At 34.0% G+C, this 22805-nt stretch overlaps 1 protein-coding gene across 5 annotated transcripts in view; it reads right to left on the bottom strand.

Annotated features, from left to right (window-relative positions):
* Nucleotides 1-22805, bottom strand: part of LOC136031214 (nuclear pore complex protein Nup155-like) — a 180406-nt gene that overhangs the window by 57535 nt on the left and 100066 nt on the right. For all 5 annotated transcript variants that reach the window (XM_065710591.1, XM_065710588.1, XM_065710590.1 and 2 more), the window contains exons 12-14: nt 19818-19930; nt 14573-14762; nt 7445-7539 (exon numbers count right to left, since the gene is read on the bottom strand). In XM_065710591.1, coding sequence (XP_065566663.1) covers nt 7445-7539; nt 14573-14762; nt 19818-19930 — 398 coding nt within the window. The remainder of the gene's footprint in view (nt 1-7444; nt 7540-14572; nt 14763-19817; nt 19931-22805) is intronic.

Genomic DNA, 22805 nt, shown 5'->3' with positions numbered 1-22805 from the left:
ACCCACAATATAGAAGATCTACTGAAGATGGCGGTAAAACAGCAATAATAAAGAAGCGTAACGGTACCACCATCGAAGTAGATGACCAGTGGGTTGTTCCATATTCCCCATTATTATCAAAAACATTTAATGCACACATAAACGTTGAATACTGTAACTCCGTAAAGGCAATCAAATACATATGTAAATACGTCAACAAAGGCAGTGACATGGCAGTTTTTGGCTTGCAGCCCGAAATCAAAGATTTCGACGAAATCGTACAATATCAGGCTGGAAGATACATAAGCAGTAATGAAGCTGTTTGGCGAATTCTTTCATTTCCGATACATGAACGTAGTCCAGCTGTTGTTCACTTAGCGGTATATTTACAGAATGGTCAACGTGTTTATTTCACGGAAACCAACGTGCAACAAAGAGTCCTGAATCCACCGGATACAACATTAACAGCTTTTTTTTCGCTTTGCAAAAATGATTCTTTTGCAAAAAAACTGCTGTATACTGAAGTGCCTTCGTATTACACGTGGAATACTAAAAATAAAGTATTTGAACGTCGAAAACAGGGTAAGTCAGTCGACGGCCAACCTACCATCTTCAAAGATACCACGATAGGAAGACTCTACACCGTTCACCCCAATCAACATGAATGCTTCTTTCTACGCCTGCTTTTGGTGAATGTACCCGGTCCGACATCCTTTGAGTATTTGAGAACTGTAAACGGTACTATACATGACACTTACCGTAGTGCAAGCCAAGCTCTGAATTTATTGGAGAATGACCAACACTGGGATAACTCCATCAATGACGCGTGCGAAACGTCAACGATGGTGACGTCATTAAAGATATTTAAGACATATATGTTCACGTAGAAATCTATTAATGTTTAAGTTTAAAATGACTGATGAACTTACAATGGCAAAAGCCGATGAAGATGCTCAAAGAGTCTATGCCAAAAAACTTGCTGCTGATAGAGAAAGTCAGAAAAGAAAGCGTGCCGAGGAATCAAAAGAACAGCAAGGAAACAGGCTTGAGGCTAAAGAACGCAAAACCGCGCAGTTAGATGAAGATCCACCTGGACAGCGAGAGTCAAAACATATCAAAACTGAAAATGATAGCGATGATGATTGGGTTTGGGATCTTGACTTGGATAAGGTCATCAATGCCTACCAGATTTTAGTTAAAAAAACAAAGGTTCGGCGATATGTATTTCATAGTGAAGCTGAAAAATAAAGAAGAAAAAGAAAACTGAAAAAAGAAAAAATGTAAAAAACTAAAAATACTAAAAAGAAAAAACACTCAAAGAGAAATTACAGACCGGGACACAAATGACGACCGGGACAGAGGGAATATAAATAACGACCGGGACACTCAAGGAGAAATTACAGACTGGGATATCGGGACACAAGTGATGATCGGGACACAGGCAATATAAATGACGACCAGGACAACAATGGCAACACCCGAGGAAGCTGCTCAAAACGAATGTATTCACGCCGAAGTAGCTGAGTTGGTAAAGCGTTATGTTTCAGGTTCTAGGTCCGAGAGGCTCCAGGTTTGAACCTTGGCTTTAGCATTAATACAAAAGAAGAAACTATCTATATATATATATATATATATATAAATAAGTTGTCTGTCTGTCAGGTGACGTCATGTTGTCATTAATGGTATTTAAGACATGCGTTCACGGAAAAATGTTTAATTGTAAAATGACTGAAGAACCTACAATGGCAACAGCCGAGGAAGCTGCTCAAAGAGTCTATGCCAAAAAACTTGCTGCTGATAGAGAAAGTAAGAAAAGAAAGTGTGGATATAACCGGGAATATAAATGACGACCGGGACACAGGGACACAACTACAACGGGGACGCCGGGGGCACAGGCGGGATATATAATTGACGACTGAGACACAGGGATTGTTTGAATAGAAATTACAGACCGGGACACCGGGACACAAATGACGACCGGGACACTGGGACACAGGGAATATAAATGACGACCGGGACACTCAAAGAGAAATTACAAACTGGGACACCAGGACACAAATGACGACCGGGGCACAGGGAATATAAATGCTATTTATATGCACTGACAATGGGACAGCGAAGAATGTTGTATATTCGCATGTTTTACGTAGTTAAAAATATATATTTATATCTATCTCTATTCACAGGTGGGACACAGGGACACAGCTACAATGGCGCGTAACTAATATGGCGCGTAACGACTTACGCGCGCGGGGGGGCTTGGGGGGTGGCGCGAAGCGCCCCCACCAACTAGGTGTTAGTATATATATATATATATATATATATATATATATAAATACACTATATATATAAAAATAAGTTGTTTGTGGGTTATGTCTGTCGAGTGACGTCGTGTTTGTCCGCATATGACGTCTGAATTATTTCAAACTAATACAAAAGAAGAAAAAAAAACTAAAAAAGATAAAAACTAAAAAAAAAACTAAAAAGAAAAAAAAACTAAAAAAGCTAAAAAACTAAAAAAACTAAAAAAGGCAAAAACTACAAAAAAAACTAAAAATTAATAAAAAACTAAGAAAGCTAAAAAACTAAAAAAAACTAAAAAACTAAAAAAAGGTAAAAACTAAAAAAGAAAAAAAAAGAAAAAAAAAGGAAAAAACTGAAAAATAAAAGAGAAAAAGAAAACTAAAAAAATATAAATAAAAATAAAAACAAGAGCTAAGAGCTCACATGGCACTTGTGACGAGGTCGGAAGAGCCGAGAGCTCATATGGTACGAGGTCGGAAGAGGCAAGAGCCAAGAGCTCATTTGGCACTTGTGAGAAGGTCAGAACCTAAAGTTAGACTCGGTACTAGAGTTATCGAATTTGCTGTACTTTGTTTATTGGCAATTATTATAAACCAGACTTTAGAATAACATCAAAAATTATTACCTTACCCTTTTGTATTATCGACACCGTTCTTTATAGGTAGGAATTTTTTCATACACTTCAGTTACAATTTTATCCTTATCTTTTGACATAGATTCTTGAATGACTTCCATTTCTGCTCATCAAATTCATGGAAAACGTTTTAAATACGTATTTAAATTGCGCATTAAAACCCGCGTTGTCTGTGCCCAAAGGACTGGGAACTAATTAAAAGTCAATAGCTAAGTTCATGAATGTGAAATCATCATTGATGACTGTCACAGTGTAAAAATATTTTCCCTTTACTGTGCTGACTGCATAGATGACTGGAACAGTTACATCCGCAGGACTTTGCTTCTTAGGGAATTCCAATTTCGTCAGCAATAGTTACAGCTTAGGGGTATAAGCCTAGAGAAGGAAACATTTTAAGAAAACATTTCATAATACGCACAATAGCTGTAGCAAACACCTTTTGCATGGATCCCCCCTATACTTTACCGCCAACCCCCCTTCCCCTAAAAAGCAAATATATAGTCCAAATTATATAAAACCAATGCATTCTGTCACCCATCACTTGTTTTCCGGTTCTTCTTTTAAACAGTTAATTCAATTAATAAGTACAAGGTATGAAACAAGAGAGACGCATTGGGGGAATAGACGGGAAATATATAATTTCGACTGTATATTTACACATTAAGGGGGGGAGGTAAAATATAGGGGGTTCCATGCATAATCTGTTTGCTACAATTGTTATGCATATTGTAAATTGTTTTCTTATCATGCTTCCTTCTCAAACATGTTTCCTTCTTAAATCGTAAGTTAAAAATACCCCATTTTTATAATCTTTCAGAATTAACCCTCGCCCCCACTCCCCCAAAGAGAGCGGATCCGCCCTTCCAACTCCCCCAAATGTCACAGGATCTGGTCGGAATTTGAAATTAGAACTTTATAGCACAAGATCCTTCTAAATATCAAATTTCATTGAGATCTGGTCACCCTTTCGTAAGTTACAAATACCTCAATTTTCAAAATTACCTCCCCCTCCCAATTCCACCAAAGAGAGCAGATCCGGTCCAGTTATGTCAGTCACGTATCTTAGACAGGTTTCTATTCTTCCCATGCAGTTTCATCCTGATCTCACCGCTTTAAGTATTTTCTAAGATTTCCGGTCCCCCCCCAATTGCGTTTGATCCGGTTGAGATTTAAAATAAGATATCGGAGTTACGAGGTCCTTCTAAATATGAAGTTTCATGAAGATCCGATCACTCCTTCGTAAGTTAAAAATACGTCATTTTTCTTATTTTTCAGAATTACCCCCCCCCCCCCGCAATTGAGCGGATCCGTTCCAATTATGTAAATTACTTATGCAAGACTTTTGCTTATTTTTCCAATCAAGTTTCATCCCAATCCCTCCAATCTAATCGTTTCCCATCATTTTAGGTCTCCCCACCCCAAACTTCCCCCAATGTCACCAGATTCGGTCAGGATTTAAAATAAGAGCTTTGAGACACGATATCCTTCTAAAAATCAAATTTCATGGAGATCCAATGACCCGTTCGTAAGTTAAAAATACCTCATTTTTTCTAATTTTTCAGAATTAACCCCCCCCCCCCCAACTACCCCAAAGAGAGCGGATCCGTTCTGGTTATATCAATCATGTATCTAGGACTCGTGTTTTTTTTTCCACCAAGTTTTATCCATCTATCTCTATTCACAGGTGGGACACAAGGACACAACTACAATGCCGCGTAACTAATATGGCGCGTAACGACTTACGCGCGCGGGGGGGGCTTGGGGGGGGGTCCAACTCCAACTAGGTGTTGGAGTGGCGCGAAGCGCCACCCCAACAGCTAGTATATATATATATATATATATATATATATATATATATATATATATATATATATATATATATATATATATATATATATAAGAACTAATATATGCTAAGCGTTTTCCTGTTTTTGAACCAGTCATAAGCTTTGTCCTGAAGAATGCGGGTATTAGTCCAAAACTCTCAAACTCAAATAATTTCAATTACTCTTCTCTCTCAAAAGTTCTATTGCAATGCCCCCATGAAGTGGCTATTCGTCGCTAAGGCGCATTTATCCAATTTCATATATGTAGACATAGGAAGTAAGGGGTAGTTCTTATAAGGCCACTTCTTCCTCAAAATAATTCCGTGCAAATACGACTGAACATCAAAATATTGAACTAAACACTCGTATTTAAGCTTCCTTTTTAAAAGATAAATCTTCCTTTTGATAATCTAAAACAAACAGCAAAATTAAAGCAAAAATTATTATTTAAAGCCGATTATTAGTAGATGAAACAGTCTCTTTTATTTCATTTTTTCAAAGTCATACTCCTCTATAGTTTGGAAAATAGAAAAAAAGACAGAAACAAATCAAATCCATCCATTACATAACATAAAAAAAACTGATCTGTACAATTAAAATAATTCTTTACATAGTCAGTTTCCCATCAGCACAGCTCCTTTTTTTAGTAGCAGCTAGCATCAGTCAGAATATTTCAATATTTTTCAACTAAAAGAAATGTTTCTTGAATTATACGCAGACTAACTCTTGACTGTTTATACTAACTTCGAATTTTGGGGTTTATCATAGGCAGCACAAGTAGTCGTTTTCCTTCAATAAATTAATTTATTTTTCTGGCTACTTCTTAGGATGTGCAGAAATTTGGGAGGTGGTTCCTTCGACTGGAAATTAAAGATTTTAGTGCCCTTTAAATGATTCAAAAGCAATTGGAAGGCAACCAGACCCCACCCCCCTCGTACCCTTGTCACCTATCGAATTCCCTTTATCCCCCAAAAAATATGATCAAAATTTCTATAGTGATTTTGTCACAAAAGTCAAAATATCTAATGAATATGCCTCCTGGGATGACCTAACCCCCATAGCCCCATGGAGTAAGGGCCGTAAATAATACAAACAGTTCCCCAAAAAGAGGGACAACTGGCTCGGAAAATTTCAGATATTAATGTTGGGGCAAAAGAATTGAACATTTTTTTTTTAAGAGTGTCATTAAAAAAATTATATATTCAATAAATTCTCGACTTTCAGATTTACTAAAATTACAATATTAGAGAGGACATAGGCTGAGTCGGATAGGATGTTCAGGGAAGTTTTGAAGATCTGAGTCAAGTGGGGTGCACCTAACTCCATTATTAACGAGACTAGCGTAAATATAAAGTGGCAATCTGATATCTTTCCCGTGGTCTCTCGAGGAGATAATACATGCTACAAAGACCTTTATGATGAAACAAGTTCCTGGAATACTGGAAATTTGTACTTCTATTATTTTACTGTAGATCAATTCTCAGAGTTAAGAAGCATAGGTTTCTCCATAAAACCCAAACAGAGCCCCAAACTATGGTAAACTACTGGACACTAAATCATGATTCTCGGAATAACGAAGAGTGTTCATAAATAATTCTACCTCTGAATGATCGTGCTTTAGATCCGTACTAGGTATAAGCCTTAAGCACCATACAAATGGACTAGAATGATGTATAAATATGAGGCTGCATGTTTAAAATTTATTAACCTTGAAAAACATTGTTTATGCTTAGTATAGAGTGGCGTATATTATTATACGCCACTCACTGAAGTTCACGACGTGTAAAGCTTGAGAACAAACCGGTTTCTTCATTACTTTAGAAAAAAATTTGGGCTATATATATGCACATTAGAGCGGGGGGGGGGTTAAATTATAGCAAGCCTGCATGCAAAATGTATTAGGTGCAATTTTTCCGCATATTATGAACTAAGAATTGTTTTCTGACTTCAAACTGTCCAAATACTTTACCTCCCCCCTTATGTGCAAATATAGAGCCCAAATTATATATTTCTCATCTAGTTTGTCACTTGTCTTTGTGTAGTCTCACGCTAAGCTGAAAGAAACTAACAAAGAAACCGGTTTATTCTCGAGTTTTCTACAGGATAAACTTGAATGAGTGGTACATAATACACAAGTAACAAAATCCCTTCTCCCTACGGAAAAAGAAAAAAAACAATATTTAAATAAAATTCTCAAATTTGGATAACTTTACTTTCCAGGGGGAGGGGGCATTTTCCGCGTGGAGGGAATTTTCTGGGTAGATTTTTACAAAATGGGGGGGGGGGTGTTTTCCAGGGGGTAAACGCCTAGAACCATAAAAGAGTAGCAGAGAAAATATTTTTTTGACTCTGAGATTATGCAGTCGGGGGACCATCTGGCAGAGAACATACACTAGAATTGTTTGTGCTTGTTCAAGTTTTTTGGCATAGCAGATGAGTTTAGGTATAGTTTTGCGTGGAGTCAGATGAATCCACGTAAAAAATATTCATAATTCAACGTTTATTTATTTTTCAAATCTCGTATTGTTACTTTTATGTTAATTTGTTCTAGAATATATAAAGCAAATTATCATTCAAGTACTTTGACATTTAAATCTAAAAAACAACTAAATGGCTTCATCTATTTGGTCTCTAAATCGCTAATATATGAAGGCCTAACATTGGGATTCGTCAATTCGAAAGAAAATAAAAGTTTGCTCACCGATTAATTAGAGAGTTGATCAAAGATGAACAAACTTCTTGTCCTCCAAGTATTAAATCACGGAAAGACATCATTTTCATCTGAGATAATATGTCCTGCAACGAGAATACATGACGAAAAAGTTTTTGAAGCAAGAAGACATTTATAAAAAGTACCAAAGCACAGTAACTTTACTTCTGGAGGCAACAGATTTTGGAAACTTGGAAGCTCCATCAAGGAAAGCTTTCCAACTGTATTTCATTTATAAGGTTCAAAATAAAGATTTTTCTTCAAGCACATAATGAATAATTTTACAATAAATTAACAACAACTATTTAAGTGATCAATTTACTCAGGACCTAGAGACAAAACTCTGTATACGGATATCTGTGCTTTTTTTTAAGCAAATGCTTCAACACTGCCCTCCAATAGTTCCAAATAAATTAACAGAAAAGTAAACAGTTTTCCAAATTGAGCTAAGTATATATTTTTGACGTATTCCACAGCGAGAAATCCAATTTAGTTTTTTAACCCTAGCATCCACAGGCAGAAAATAAGCATTTAAATATTAAAAAGATTAATCAAAGACGCTCTAGCCTTGCCCAATAAAACTTTTGAGACGACAATTTTGATCTAAATAAGCGAAAGCTACAATAATAATAGCTTTGTAGATGACATAACTCCCACAGACCCTGAGGCGAGGAAACAAACTATGCGAATTTTCAGTTGTTTGAACATATGTCTTAAAAGAGAAAAGGGAGAATTTGTGAAATAGTTCAGAAGCGACTAAAGGTATTAAGTTGAGACTTTCCGGGAATGATGGGGACAGGATATTGAACTAAATCAAAATACGTTATGTTCATCCAGGTTTCAAAAAGGGCTATCTGCAAAATATCTGGAACAGCTAAGGGCATTAAGTTGAAACTATTAGGGAGTGATGAGAGCGATTTTGAAATAAATCAAAACACATTATTTTCATTCAGGTTGTTAAAGGGCGTACGTGCAAAATTTCAGCAACGGCTAAGGATATTAAGTTGCAACTTTCAGGGAATGTTAAGTGGAATGATGAACTAGATAAAAAGGCACTACGTGCATCCATGTAGTCAAAAGAGAGCATCTGCAAAATCTCAGAAACGGATAAAGGAATTTAATTGGAACTGTCAGGGAATATTAAAGGGGATGACAAACAAAATCAAAAGACACTGAATGAAGAATTTAATAAATGAAAATATAGGGAGAAAGAAAAGGAACTAATCTAAATTAAACATAACATATAAAAAACAAATAAAACTCATGATGTGAGTTTTATTTACTGTTTCTTTTGTTTCTTTTTTTTTCGTTGATAAAGGCTTCAGGACGTTTAGTCGGAATATTCAGATTTTTTTATAGTTAAGAGTTTGTTAATTTTTGTTTTGTCCACTGCTGTATTTTCAGACAATATACACATTTTTTCTATATTTTAATTCGTTAAATAATACATCTTCATACCCTGGTGAATTACCTGCCAAACTGCTACGTGAATATGCAGCTTTCATAGCATTACCACTGTCCAGCATCATTAACGAGTGTTTTGCTTCTGGCTTTTTCCCGTCACAGTGGAAAAGGGCCTATATTAGAATTATTCCAAAAAAGCGACGATCTCCGCCCGATCTCACTTACACCTTGTCTGGCGAAAGTAACTGAGGCCTTTATACTCAAGTTTCTTCTGAAACAAATTCATGGGCGTATTGATAAATTCCAGTACGGTGGACTCCCCAAGTGTAGTACTACAATCTACCTAGTACGGATGTTTGACTGCGTCCTCCAATGGCTTGAAAAAGGTAGCTGTTTCGTCGACATTTGCGCAGTGGATTTCCGAAAGGCCTTTGACCTAATCCGCCGCCGGACTGCAGGCATGAATCTCCAGGAAATGGGAGCCAAACGATGCACCCTTGGCCTTGTACTTGACTTCTTAACTGGCCGAAAACAAAAAGTCTTTGCACTCCACGAAAAAGATTCGGATTCATCATGGTCAGATACTTCTTGCGGGGCCCCACAAGGCACAAAATTAGCTGGAATAATTTTCCTGGCTGTAATTAATTCCCTGCTTAACCATCACGACGACCGTTACAAGTTTGTAGATGATCTGTCCATAGTGCTCGCTTACCTGGTCGAAAACACTATCATAACAAAGCAGTTTTCAGACCAGTTATTTGATCAGCTAAAGACCGAATGCTCAAGTCATGATCTTACCATTAACGTAGCCAAGTCGAAGATAATTCGTTTCAACCCTCTGAAGCGGAATATAGATATGCCTCTAGTCCCTTTCCCGATTGTGAACGAAATAAAAATCTTAGGAGTAACTTTCACAAGTGACTGTAGTTTCATCAAATAGGAGCGACCCGGCTCAATAGCAACCAAAACTCTAAAAAATGGGGTTTTCATATTAATAGCTACATCAAATGAATCGCATTTTAATGCTGATTTTAAATATATAAGTTTAATCAAGTTTAGTCTTACCCATCAAAAGTTACGAGCCTTAGAAAATTTGCCTTATTTTAAAAAATAGGGGAAAACAATCCCTAAAAGTCATAGAATCTTAACGAAAATCACACCATCAGATTCAGCGTATCAGAGAACCCTGTTGTAGAAGTTTCAAGCTCCTATCTACAAAAATGTGGAATTTCGTATTTTTTGCCAGAAGACAAATCACGGGTGCGTGTTTATTTGTTTGTTTGTTTTTTGTTTTTTTCCAGGGGTCATCGTGTCGACCAAGTGTTCCTAGAATGTCGCAAGAGGGATCATTCTAACGGAAATGAAAAGTTCTAGTGCCCTTTTTAAGTGACCAAAAAAATTGGAGGGCACCTAGGCCCCCTCCCACGCTCATTTTTCTCCAAAGTCAACCGATCAAAATTTTGAGATAGCCATTTTGTTCCACAAAATCATAAACCATAATAACTATGTCCTTGGGAATGACTTACTCCCCCACAGTCCCTGGGGGAGGGGCTGCAAGTTACAAACTTCGGCCAGTGTTTATATATAATAATGTTTATTGGGAAGTGTACAGCGTTTTCAGGGGATTTTTTTTTTTTGGTTTTGGGGGTGGGATTGAGGGGAGGGAGCTATGTGGGAGGATCTTTCCTTGGAGAAATATGTCATGGGGGAACAGAAATTCAATTCAAAGGGCGCAGGGTTTTCTAAAATTACTATAAAAAAACAATGAAAAAATAAACATGGAAAAGTTTTTTTTCAATTGAAAGTAAGGAGTAGCATTGAAACTTAAAACGAACAGAGATTATTACGCATATGAGGGGTTTTAAAAATACTTTAGCAGTATTTTAGGGGGAGAGTATTTAGGTATTTAGAGTATTTAGTATTTAGGAGGAGATAAATACCTCACTCTTTATGCTATAGTATTTTTAGTAATTTCAACTATTTATTCTACGACCTTTCGGATTCAGGGGTCATTCTTAAAGAATTGGGACAAAACTTACGAGTTAGTGTAAAGAGCGAGGTATTAACGAGAGTACAGACCCCCTCATATACATAATAAAAATTTAAGAATATAAAAGTTTGTTACGTAAGCTAATTCTTAAGTTACGTATATTTTTTACTAATAAAAACATTCGTTAAAAATTAAAATTTATAGTTGCCTTTTTATGTAACCGAAAAATTGCAGGGCAACTAGGCTTTCCCCACCCCTATTTCTCAAAATCGTCTGATCAAAACTAAGAGAAAGCCATTTAGCCAAAAAAGGAGTTAATATGCAAATTTCATTTAATAATTTATGTGTGGAGAGCCAAAATCAAACATGCATTAATTCAAAAACGTTCAGAAATTACATAAAAAAACTAGTTTTTTTTAACTGAAAGTAAGGAGCGACATTAAAACTTAAAACGAACAGAAATTACTCCCTCGCTCTTTACGCTAAAGTTTAACTCTTTGCCACAATTCTGATTTTAAAACAATTAAAAACTTTAGGGTAAAGAGCAAGGGATTGCGGAGGGGACAACCCATTTCATATACGGAGTAATTTCTGTTCGTTTTAAGTTTTAATGTCGCTCCTTACTTTCAGTTAAAAAAACTAGTTTTTTTTTTATGTAATTAACTATTAAGTACAAGCCTAGCTCTCTTTAGTAAAATCATTTTACAGCCAATTAGTTAATATGCAAATTTCATTTAATAATTTATGTGTGGAGAGCCAAAATCAAACATGCATTAATTCAAAAACGTTCAGAAATTACATAAAAAAAACTAGTTTTTTTTAACTGAAAGTAAGGAGCGACATTAAAACTTAAAACGAACAGAAATTACTCCCTGGCTCTTTACGCTAAAGTTTAACTCTTTGCCACAATTCTGATTTTAAAACAATTAAAAACTTTAGGGTAAAGAGCAAGGGATTGCGGAGGGGACAACCCATTTCATATACGGAGTAATTTCTGTTCGTTTTAAGTTTTAATGTCGCTCCTTACTTTCAGTTAAAAAAACTAGTTTTTTTTTATGTAATTAACTATTAAGTACAAGCCTAGCTCTCTTTAGTAAAATCATTTTACAGCCAATTATTTACTCTAAACTTTTGTTTGGGGTTTTCGAAGACGGTCATTAGAACGGAGACTTCCCAATTTTCTAATTCTCTCGATTTCATATGTGGCACCCAAAGATGACACTTAACGATGCAACCAGGCATTTCAATGTGGTTCTATCAGTGTCAAACTACAAAAAGTATGCGATAATTAGCATTGGTTTAGAACGATCTCTTATTCGTTATCCTATCAACATTTGTTATGTCATGACCCCAGAAAATAGAGGCACAATATGGGCTGTCCATGCAAAACTCATTTTCCTTTCAGTCAAGGTGGTAGCCTGCAAACAATTGGTTAAAGCTTTATTGCACTGGTAATTCAAGTTACTTCGACAGTGGGAATAAAAGTACCTGTTTTTTTAAATTGGTGTAAACTGAAAAAATCTTACCACGAGTCAGTTCCACAGAAAACGTATTTTGAAAATGCTAGTGACAAAGAGCCGCGGTTTGCTCTATACTAGGTCGCAGCCACTGCTGTAAACAACGAAATAAAAAATATGGACAAGAGTGATTCCCAGTTCTAAAGACATCGCGAACTTTAACAGAAAGCTTGGATCCATCCGGGGTTCATACGGATGTTTATTACCAATTCAATCTTTAGCATTAAGCATCTAATGCTAAACATCTAAAGCCATATTTGTAGATCATATTGACCCTACAGTTTCAGCCATAAGACGGCTGCATTTCAATACGGAGGTGAGGCGGGAGTTTTCAAGGTAAGAAATTGTAAACCTCCAACTTAGTGTTTTGGCCATGAAAAATGAACAGACTATCTCAAAATTTCACTTACTGGCTCGTTTTTTCTATTTTGACAAAAAAATAATTTCTTGGAGTTGGAAAAACGCAATCTGCTACGAAGGATCCCCTTTGACAACTTAAAAAAGTGCTGGGACTTTTAGTTCCGGTTCAGACAAAGCTAATCAAAACAATCCATGTCCTTTTTTTCCAAGTGCGATCAACTTTATGACAGGAAAAGAAAAAAGGAGATATTGCTACACTAAAACATAAAATAGAAGAGGGGTTGTAAGCCTCCATGGACGGATATTGACCGTGACAAATCGATTAGCTATCTCAGAATTTACATTCTCTGGCTTTTTGGCTCGAACTAGTGATTTGCGGCCAGAAATGCGAGAAAACTGCACCCAGTTCTGGCCCAATCAGCCTCGTTAGCCGAAAAAGGAACAGAATATTTTCATTTATATTCAGATAATTCCTCTCATGGTATAGTGGCACGATCACCCTTGGTGAAAAGAGAAATAAGAGAAACATCAGTACTACACGCACAAAAATATGATTTTCATTTTTCCTTCAAAGCGGGAGAACGCAAACTCCCAATATAAGGTTATCAATCATAGTAATTTTAATGGTGTACTTTTTAATTTGATTTGAAGCCATATTAAAGGGGTCTGTAGCTCTTTTTAAAATTCTCAAAAATTCTTTTTTAGCTAAAGGTTACTACTTAGCCAATATTTTACATTGACGATTCATAAATGACTCAACCATAGAGCTTCTATACATACGAAAAGAGTAGGCTTAAGTACTTTGCTAATTTTACCTCCAATTCAGACTTAGCTCATTTTTACACCGATAGAGTTCAGAACTTAGACATAGCTTGGATATCGATGGACTCAGGATGTAGCTTGTTTTGAACCCTGTCGGTGAAATTGGACCGCTTGGACTTTTTTAAAATAATTTTTATACAGTCTCAGAGTATAGCTCACTTTTGCACCAAATCAGGACCTAAGATTGGTTATGAACTGAGCACAGACTTTGGCTCATGTTTGCACTGAAATTGAATTTCCTTGCATCATCCCAGTTTAAAGATAACGCGATAGTGCCAATGTCTTTGCATAAAGAATCGGTAGTGGACAAGGGGAAGGAGGAGTTGGGAGGGTTAGGGACAATCTAACTATGCGAATTTAGATTCTTTTCATGATCTCGGGCATAAAAGAGGTCAATATGCCAAATTTCGTATTAAATATAAAATAATAATATAACGGCCAGTAAAAGTAAAACGGCAATCTAAAGAATTTGAGCCGATATTAAGCGGTGCCATAAGGGTGCCCAGGGGCAAACAATGGACATGAGAGGTGTTTTATCCTATTGTAGCTTTGAGCTCTAAAAAGGTCATGAAGGACTTTCAGAAAAAACTCCAAATAAGCCCTCGTCTAAGTTTTATGACAATCCCTACCATTATCTCCTATATGAAGTGGCAAAAAAAAAAAAAAAAAAACACAAGAGAAATGTTGTTCTTTAATTAGTTAGCACTTCTGCATTAACTCTGACTTTCTAGTACATAAAATAATTTACCTCCATGAAAAAGTTCAATGGTATTCCTCAACTGGAACCCATTGAAGTAAAAACTTAATCTTTCAAATAATTAACATTGCATGCTTTTGGTAAATAAAAACCTTACAGACCTTATTGGCTTGAGCAATCGAGTTGGGAAATAAGACTAATTAGTCTTTATGGAGAAAAACAGCAATATATATCAAAAAATTTTTTTCAGCTATAAACATTAAAATTTGACATTTCTGAAAACTTTGTCCAAGAGAATCTTCTTTTGATGTATAAACGCATAAACTTACCCCAGGTAAATTATCCTTTAATAAGTGAAGTTGGTGGTCGCATATGACCCTCCAAAGACCAAGTACTTCAGCTGAGTGCTTTACAAGATGGTCGAGCGCCTGGAGGGATTGTTTTTCAGCTTGCTTCACGTCCATATAGTGTCTTCTCTGAGCAGGTACATCGGTTATGTTTCGACGACTTATATTAAAACTAGATAACAAATTACAGTGATAAAGTTACTGGGCAGTATTTCGGCACAAAAAGAGGAATTTTGATAATTTAGAAATTATTTTATTGGCATTTTGACAGATAAAAACTTAAAGCATCAAACAATCTGTTTTTCACAGAATTCTTATTCTTGAAATACCCAATGTCAAAAACGTCCAATTCTTCCTCTATATATGAAAGTATCATTCATATTTATATTTGTATTCAAGAACTGAATGGGGTGCACAATGCACAAAATGGCAGCGGAAGCCTATAAAACTAAAAAAAAAAAAAAAAAAAAAAAAAAAAAGACACTATTTATCAATTTCTACGTCTTACAACTAAGTGGGTATATATGCATGTGTATCCATTTCAGAATGTGTATTTTATGAAGATTATTGAAGAGGATAATCACCTCACCTCCCACTAAATTGAATTCATTTTTCAGTTATAAAGGCGTTTTCACCACTTTTTTATGCCTTCATTTTAATCTGGTAATAGTAGTCAATAAAAGATTATCAAAACTAAGATAACAAAACAGGATTGCAAACTAATTGGGATGTAGTCTTGATTACAATCAGAGATCAGGATTAAAACCAGGGTCAACTCACTAGCGTAGATTCTGTAAAGAGCGATTGTAGTTGTGTCCCTGTGTCCCACCTGTGATATATATATATATATATATATATATATATATATATATATATATATATATATATATATATATATATATATATATATATATATATATATATATATATATATATATATATATATATATATATATATATATATATATATATATATATATATATATATATATATATATATATATATATATATATATATATATATATATATATATATATATATATATATATATATATATATATATATATATATATATATATATATATATATATCTATCTATCTATCTCTATATATAAAAATAAGTTGTCTGTGGATCTGTGGATCAGGTGACGTCGGGTTTGTCCGCATATGACGTCTGAATTATTTCACACTAATACAAAATAAGAAAAATAAAAAGAAAAAAAAACTAAAAAAGCTAAAAAACTAAAAAAAACTAAAAAAAGGTAAAAAACTAAAAACTAAAAAAAAATGAAAAAACTAAAAAAAGGCAAAAACTACAAAAAAAACTAAAAACTAATAAAAAAACTAAAAAATCTAAAAAACTAAAAAAACTAAAAAAACTAAAAAAAGGTAAAAAACTAAAAAAAAACTAAAAACTAAAAAAGAAAAAAACTAAAAAAAGGCAAAAACTACAAAAAAAACTAAAAACTAATAAAAAAACTAAAAAATCTAAAAAACTAAAAAAACTAAAAAAACTAAAAAAAGGTAAAAAACTAAAAAAAACTAAAAACTAAAAAAGAAAAAAACTAAAAAAAGGAAAAGACTGAAAAATAAAAGAGAAAAAGAAAACTAAAAAAATATGAATAAAAATACAAAAAAATAAAAAAGATAAAAACTACAAAAAAACTAAAAAGAAAAAACGAAAAAAAACTAAAAAAGCTAAAAAAAAAAGGTAAAAACCAATAAAAAAACAAAAAAGAAAAAAAGGAAAAAAAACTAAAAATTTTTTTCATCATATAATATGACGTCTGAATTATTTCATCATATACCAATTCAAAAACGAATGTATTCAAGCCGATGTAGCTGAGTTGATAAGGCGTTATGTTCCAGGTTCTAGGTTCAAGAGGTTCCAGGTTCGAACTTTGGCTTTAGCATTAATATAAAAGAAGCAAAAATCTAAAGAAGGTAAAAACTACAAAAAAAAAAAGAAAACAAAATAAAAAAATCTAAAAAAGCTTAAAAACTAAAAAAAAACTAAAAAAAGATAAAAAACTAAAAAAAAACTAAAAAAAGGAAAAAACCATAAAATAAACTAAAAACTAATAAAAAAAAGCTAAAAAACTAAAAAAACTAAAAAAAACTAAAAAAGGTAAAAACTAAAAGAACTAAAAAAGAAAAAAAAACTAAAAAAAGGAAAAAACTGAAAAATAAAGGAGAAAAAGAAAACTAAAAAAATATAAATAAAAATAAAAAAACTAAAAAGATAAAAACTTCAAAAAAAACTAAAAAGAAAAAAGAAAAAAACTAAAAAACCTAAAAAAAGGTAAAAACCAATAAAAAAAAAACTAAAAACAAAAAAAGGGAAAAAATTAAAAATTTATTTCATCATAAGTTTTCAACTGACAAAATTACAGACCGGGACATCGGGACACAAATGACGACCGGGACACCGGCACATAGGGAATATGAATGACGACACTCAAAGAGAAAGCGACCGGGACAAAAGGAATGTTCGATTAGCAATCAACAAAGCACCGGGACACAAATGACGACCGGGACACAGGGAGTATAAATGACGACCAGGATATAAGTAAAAAAAACTAAAAAAACTAAAAAAGGGTAAAAACTACAAAAAAACTAAAAAAAAAAAAAAAACTAATAAAAAAACAAAAAAATCTAAAAATTTAAATAAACTAAAAAAGAAAAAAAAGAAAAAAGGAAAAAAATAAAGGAGAAAAACAAAACTAAAAAACGAATGTATATACAGACCGGGACACCGGGATACAAATGACGACCGGGACACAGGGAATATAAATGACGACCGGGACACAGGGACACAACTACAACGTGGACGCCGGGGGGCACAGGGGGATATAAATGACGACCGAGACACCGGGACACATGGAATATAAATGACGCCCGGGACACTCAAAGAGAAATCACAGACTGGGACACCGGGACACAAATGACGACCGGGACACAGGGACACAACTACAACGGGGACGCCTGGGGGCACAGGGGGGATGTATAAATGACGACGGGGACACAGGGAATGTTCGATTAGCAATCACCATCAACAAAGCTCAAGGGCATTCATTAGAATAATGAGGTATAGATCTGAATACGGATTGTTTTTCCCATAGACAATTATACTTTGCCTGTTCAAGAGTCGGTGAACCTGACAATCTATTTATATGCATAGACAATGGGACAGCGAAGAATGTTGTATATTCGCAAGTTTGACGTTGTTAATAACATATATATATATATATATATATACTAGCTGTTGGGGTGGCGCTTCGCGCCAACCCAACACCTAGTTGGTGGGGGCGCTTCGCGCCCCCCCCCAAGCCCCCCCGCGCGCGTAAGTCGTTACGCGCCATATTAGTTACGCGTCATTGTAGTTGTGTCCCTATGTCCCACCTGTGAATATAGATATATATATATATATATATGTTTTTAACTACGTAAAACTTGCGAATATACAACATTCTTTGCTGTCCCATTGTCTGTGCATATAAATAGATTGTTTACCGACTCTTGAAAATGAAAACAAAATAAAAGTTGAAAAGAATGTTTCACCACGAAACAGGGCCAACCGTTCGAAAGCTAAAAATACTTTATTTTTTCTATTTTTTCCGAATTAACGGACCATACCAAGTGCCATAAAAACTTACTTTATTTTGCTAATTGGCTTGAAGTTTACATCTTTAATTCCTCAGATAAATGAGAGCCGATACACAAGAGAGAGAAAAAAAAATGGTGGACCCGAAAGCATTTTTTTTTTCTGAAAGGCTTGATGCTCATATTTGTAAGTTCCTGGGCTAAGGGAACCTTAACGCACATAAATGACTTAATGTTCCAACCATAGGCTCTTCAAAATTAGGGACAAAGGGGTTTTTCTTCTTATTTTTTTTGTCAGCTGAAAACTCATATCTCTTGGTCCTTGAACCACAATCTACAAAATAAAAGTTGAAAAGAATGTTTCACCACGAAACAGGGCCAAAAAACTTTTTTATTTTCTCAGGGCGACTTGAAACTTGCAACCGTAATTCAATTGGTCAAGGGGGCCCTATCAGTAATTTCAGTTTGGGGGCACATGCCTCCAAAATGTTGGGAATTAACCCCCATTTCACACAATTTTAATCCCTTGAGAAATATAGAGACCACACATAGTTGGGTTAAAATTTTAAGGTAAACAATGTAATCAAAAGAATTGAAGCATAAAACAAATGCGTTTCCGAAGTATTGCATTTCATGCAGCCCATTGGAAAAGGCCCTAAGTGGCGAAGAATGGCTCATCATATACATATAGAAGGATTAATTATTGGAAAGTAATAATATAATACTTAAGACAATAAGGATTTAGAATATTTCCCATTGTAAAAGGGCCTAAAGTTATGAAGAATCGCTCCTTTTATACCTATAGAAGATAAAAGCTTACCGTAATCTGGTAAAATTATTCAAGATTTTCAAGAAGACTTTTCGGGAAAATACCCTTATTTGTTCAGATGACTATTTTCAAATGGAAAAGCTTATGAAAAAACGTTCTAAAAAGGTGAAAATTCTATTCCCTGATTAAACTCGGATCTCAGAAAAACTTTGTCCAAAACAATCTTAGGATACCAAGGACCGTTCCTATTCTTGCAAATGAAAAATCCACACAAATGCAACACTATTCATTCTCGCCGCAAATACTAAGCAATAAGTTTTAGGGGGGAGTTGAGCACATTCAAATATTTTGGATCGAAAACTGAGAGTAAAAGCAGTCCTTGGTGATTGAAAGGCTATATGGCCATGTCATCCTCCCCCCTACATCCTCTAAAAATACAATCAAGATAGTGCTCGTACTGAACTGAATGGCATAGAATGTTGGAAGAGGGCTTTTACGAATACATCTTTCAACTTCCATTGCCAGTTTTATAAGTAGGAAGTGATTGGAGGGTGACGAGGTCCACTCTTTGAATTTTGAGGCTTGGGGTTCCAATGACAAAAAATAATGCTTCCAGAGGCAAAGTGATACTCGTGCTTCAAGGAACAAGGAGTCATATCAAATGTCGCAAATACAGTCGCCTTCAGTGGCTCAAACACGTGGGCCTGCTCAATGCCCAACGACGCGACAATGAAGCAATGTCTTAAGAGCCTTCCGTTGTGGTCGCAGATCCAGCGAGCTGGGGGGAGGGGGTCAAAGCAAAACCTTATTATCTACGATCAAGTCCTATTCGAAGGCTAATTAAGGAAACATACTTATCTGGAAGAGACGCTGAAGTGATTAATGAATTTCTTTCAATGAAGCTTTGAAGGTCCGTCAATTTAGAAATAATGAATCCTATTTCATCCACGGACACAGATGATTCAACCTAGGAAAAATAAATGAAATTCACAATATCAAACAAAATTTCTAAAAGCAAACTAACTAAAGATTGCATACTTTGGATGAGAATGTGAAAACTCTTAAATATTTTAGCTTCCCCACAGAAAGCACTTCGGTTACAGCTCGTTCTTACGACTATAGCTTACAAGACGTAGTTTATTTGGTTAATGTTTCAAGCAATTACTTCCGTCATCATAACTAAAACCTTAAATATGGACTCTTGTTATTTTATAAAAATAACAAAACTAAATCAACCTACCATCTAATACTTCCAAGCGATAGAAGGACTTATTATTCATTATTTATTCAAAAAAGAGACTTGCCAAAAAGAATTTTAACAAAGAAAAGTAAAGAGCCATTTAAAACTTAAGATCAACAAAATAATTTCTAAAATAATTCAAACTCAAAACGAACAAAAATTAAAATAAATGATTATATAAAACATAATATAACAAAATACTGATATAGGTGAATAAATATATCTCAAAAAGAGTAAAGACTAAATTGAATATTCAAGTCAAAGTTAAAAACTAACCAAAATTACTACAAACTAGAATTTGGCTACTATCCCATTTACCCAACCCTATCCGTAATAGTTATAAAGTCTATCGCATCACTGACGTTTTATTGAAAATTAATTAAAAAAACCTCTCCGAAAAAAAAAATTTTCAAAGAAAAGTAAAGGCCATGTTAAACTTAAGATCAGCAGATACAACTAACTGTTAAAATTGAAACTCAAAACGACTAGAAACGACTATTAAAGAACAAATAAAACCAAAAACGAACAGAAATTAAAGAAACAATCAAAGTAAAAAAAAATACAACAAGTAATAATATAAATGAATAAATAAATCTTAAAACAATTACAGCTTAAATAGACTGTGCAAACAAAGCTAAAACAGAAAAAAAAATATCTTACTATTGAAGTATAAACGAAACCCAAAACGAACAGAAATTAAATAAACACTCGATACAAACAAACATACAATAGATGCTAATATGAATACATAAATCTTAAACGAGTGGAACTTAAATTGAACATGCAAATCAAGCTTGAAACGAACAAAAATAAGTACAAACAAGAGTTTGGGTATCGCCTCCTTCTCTCACTGTAAAAGTCTAAAACCTACTGAGTCATAGGCACTTTTCTGAAAACTAAGTGTCTTGAACATTCTTAGAAAGTACAAATAAAATCAAACTGAACATTTGATATGTAATGATACTAATTGTTGAAAGATCATCAGTTCAAGGTTTTATTTCACAGTAATTTTTATTTTCATTTTCAATGCTGCAATAGCTGAAAAATAAAATATTTGTAATATAATCCGTTTATAGTGAAGCGCTAACGACCCTGTAGGCATTAGGTTTTTACAGTTAAGAAAGAGGGCAGTATCTAAACTCTTTTTCGTAGCGACACCATAATTGTAAACTATATTGAACAATATTAGAAAGAATTAATAAAATTAAGTGAATATTTTATGTGTAATGATATTAATTATTGAAAGCTCATCGGTTTAAAATTTGAGTGTAATTTTAATGTTTATTTTCAATATCAAGTACAAAAGAAATATTTGTAATATAATCCGTTTTCAGTAAAGCGACAAAGACGCAGTAGGTTTCAGACTTTTACAGTGAGAGAAGGAGCCGATACCTAAACTCTTATTTGTAGTTATTTTTGATCGTTTCAAGCTTGATTTGTATATTCAATCTAAGTTCCACATGTTTTAAGATTTATTTATTCATTTATATTAGTATCGATTGTATTTTTGTTTACATTGATTGTTTATTTAATTCTCTTCGTTTTGGGTTTCAGTCATACTTCAATCACCAAACACTTTTTCAGTTTTAAGCTTTATTTGCATATTCAACTCAAGTATTAATCCTCTTAAGATTTATTTATTCATTTATATTTGCACTTGTTTCGTGTTTTTTTTTTGCTATGATTGCTTATTGAATTCCTGTTCGTTTTGGGTTTCATTTGTTCTTTAATAGTAATTTCTGGTCATTTGAGTTTAAATTTTAACAGGTATTTGTATCTGCTGGTCTTAAGTTTAATATGACATTTACTTTTCTTTGAAACTTCTTTTTCGGAATGTTTTTTTTTATTAGATTGTTGTTCGTTTTTTATAGCAAAAAGTTTCAAGTCTAAAAAAAATTCCTTATTTCAAAATAAATTTTTTTTTTCAACATTAAACTTATATCAAAGTATCAAAACTTGTATCAAGGTAACAATATCAAAGTAAACAAGTAACAAAGTAAAGGAAACATCAAACTAAATAAGGTATCAAAGTAACAGTAAGCAACCTGCATAACTTACAGCCTTTGAACCTTACACCAAAGTTGCCAAGTAAATCACTAAATTCAAGCATCAAAATAAACAAAGTATTAAGGTAACAATAAGCAAGTTCTGTAACTCAGAACTATTCCCCGGGGGCTGGGACAGGGTTGCTAACTTGCACACTTTTCGTGTGCAATGCACTCATTTTTTTTCATTGCACTCTTTCATTCCACGCACCAGATTTGCATTCTTTTGCCAAATATTTTCTCTTTGCACACTTTTACGAAACGATGATAGAAAAATTATTAGCGAAATAAAAACTTCAAATTAAATTATTTAAGTGCAAAAGACAAAACATCTAGTCGGGATGATCTCTATTATTTACAATGAAGTAAATTAGAGTATAAGTACCTAGTTCAAACGCGGTTATTCAACATTATATTTTATAAAAGGAAGTCAAAAGCTATTGGGCACAACCATTCTTCTTGGAAATGGAAAAGTGAGTATGCAAAATGCAGTAAGGCGATTGAGAAGCAACAACCAAAATAAACGTTTTCAGGTCTATGTTATGGAAACCTTAGGC

The sequence above is a fragment of the Artemia franciscana genome, chromosome 9 (assembly GCF_032884065.1).
Source record: "Artemia franciscana chromosome 9, ASM3288406v1, whole genome shotgun sequence".
Taxonomy (NCBI): Eukaryota; Metazoa; Arthropoda; class Branchiopoda; order Anostraca; family Artemiidae; genus Artemia; species Artemia franciscana.
This window is presented reverse-complemented; position numbering and strand designations above follow the sequence as displayed.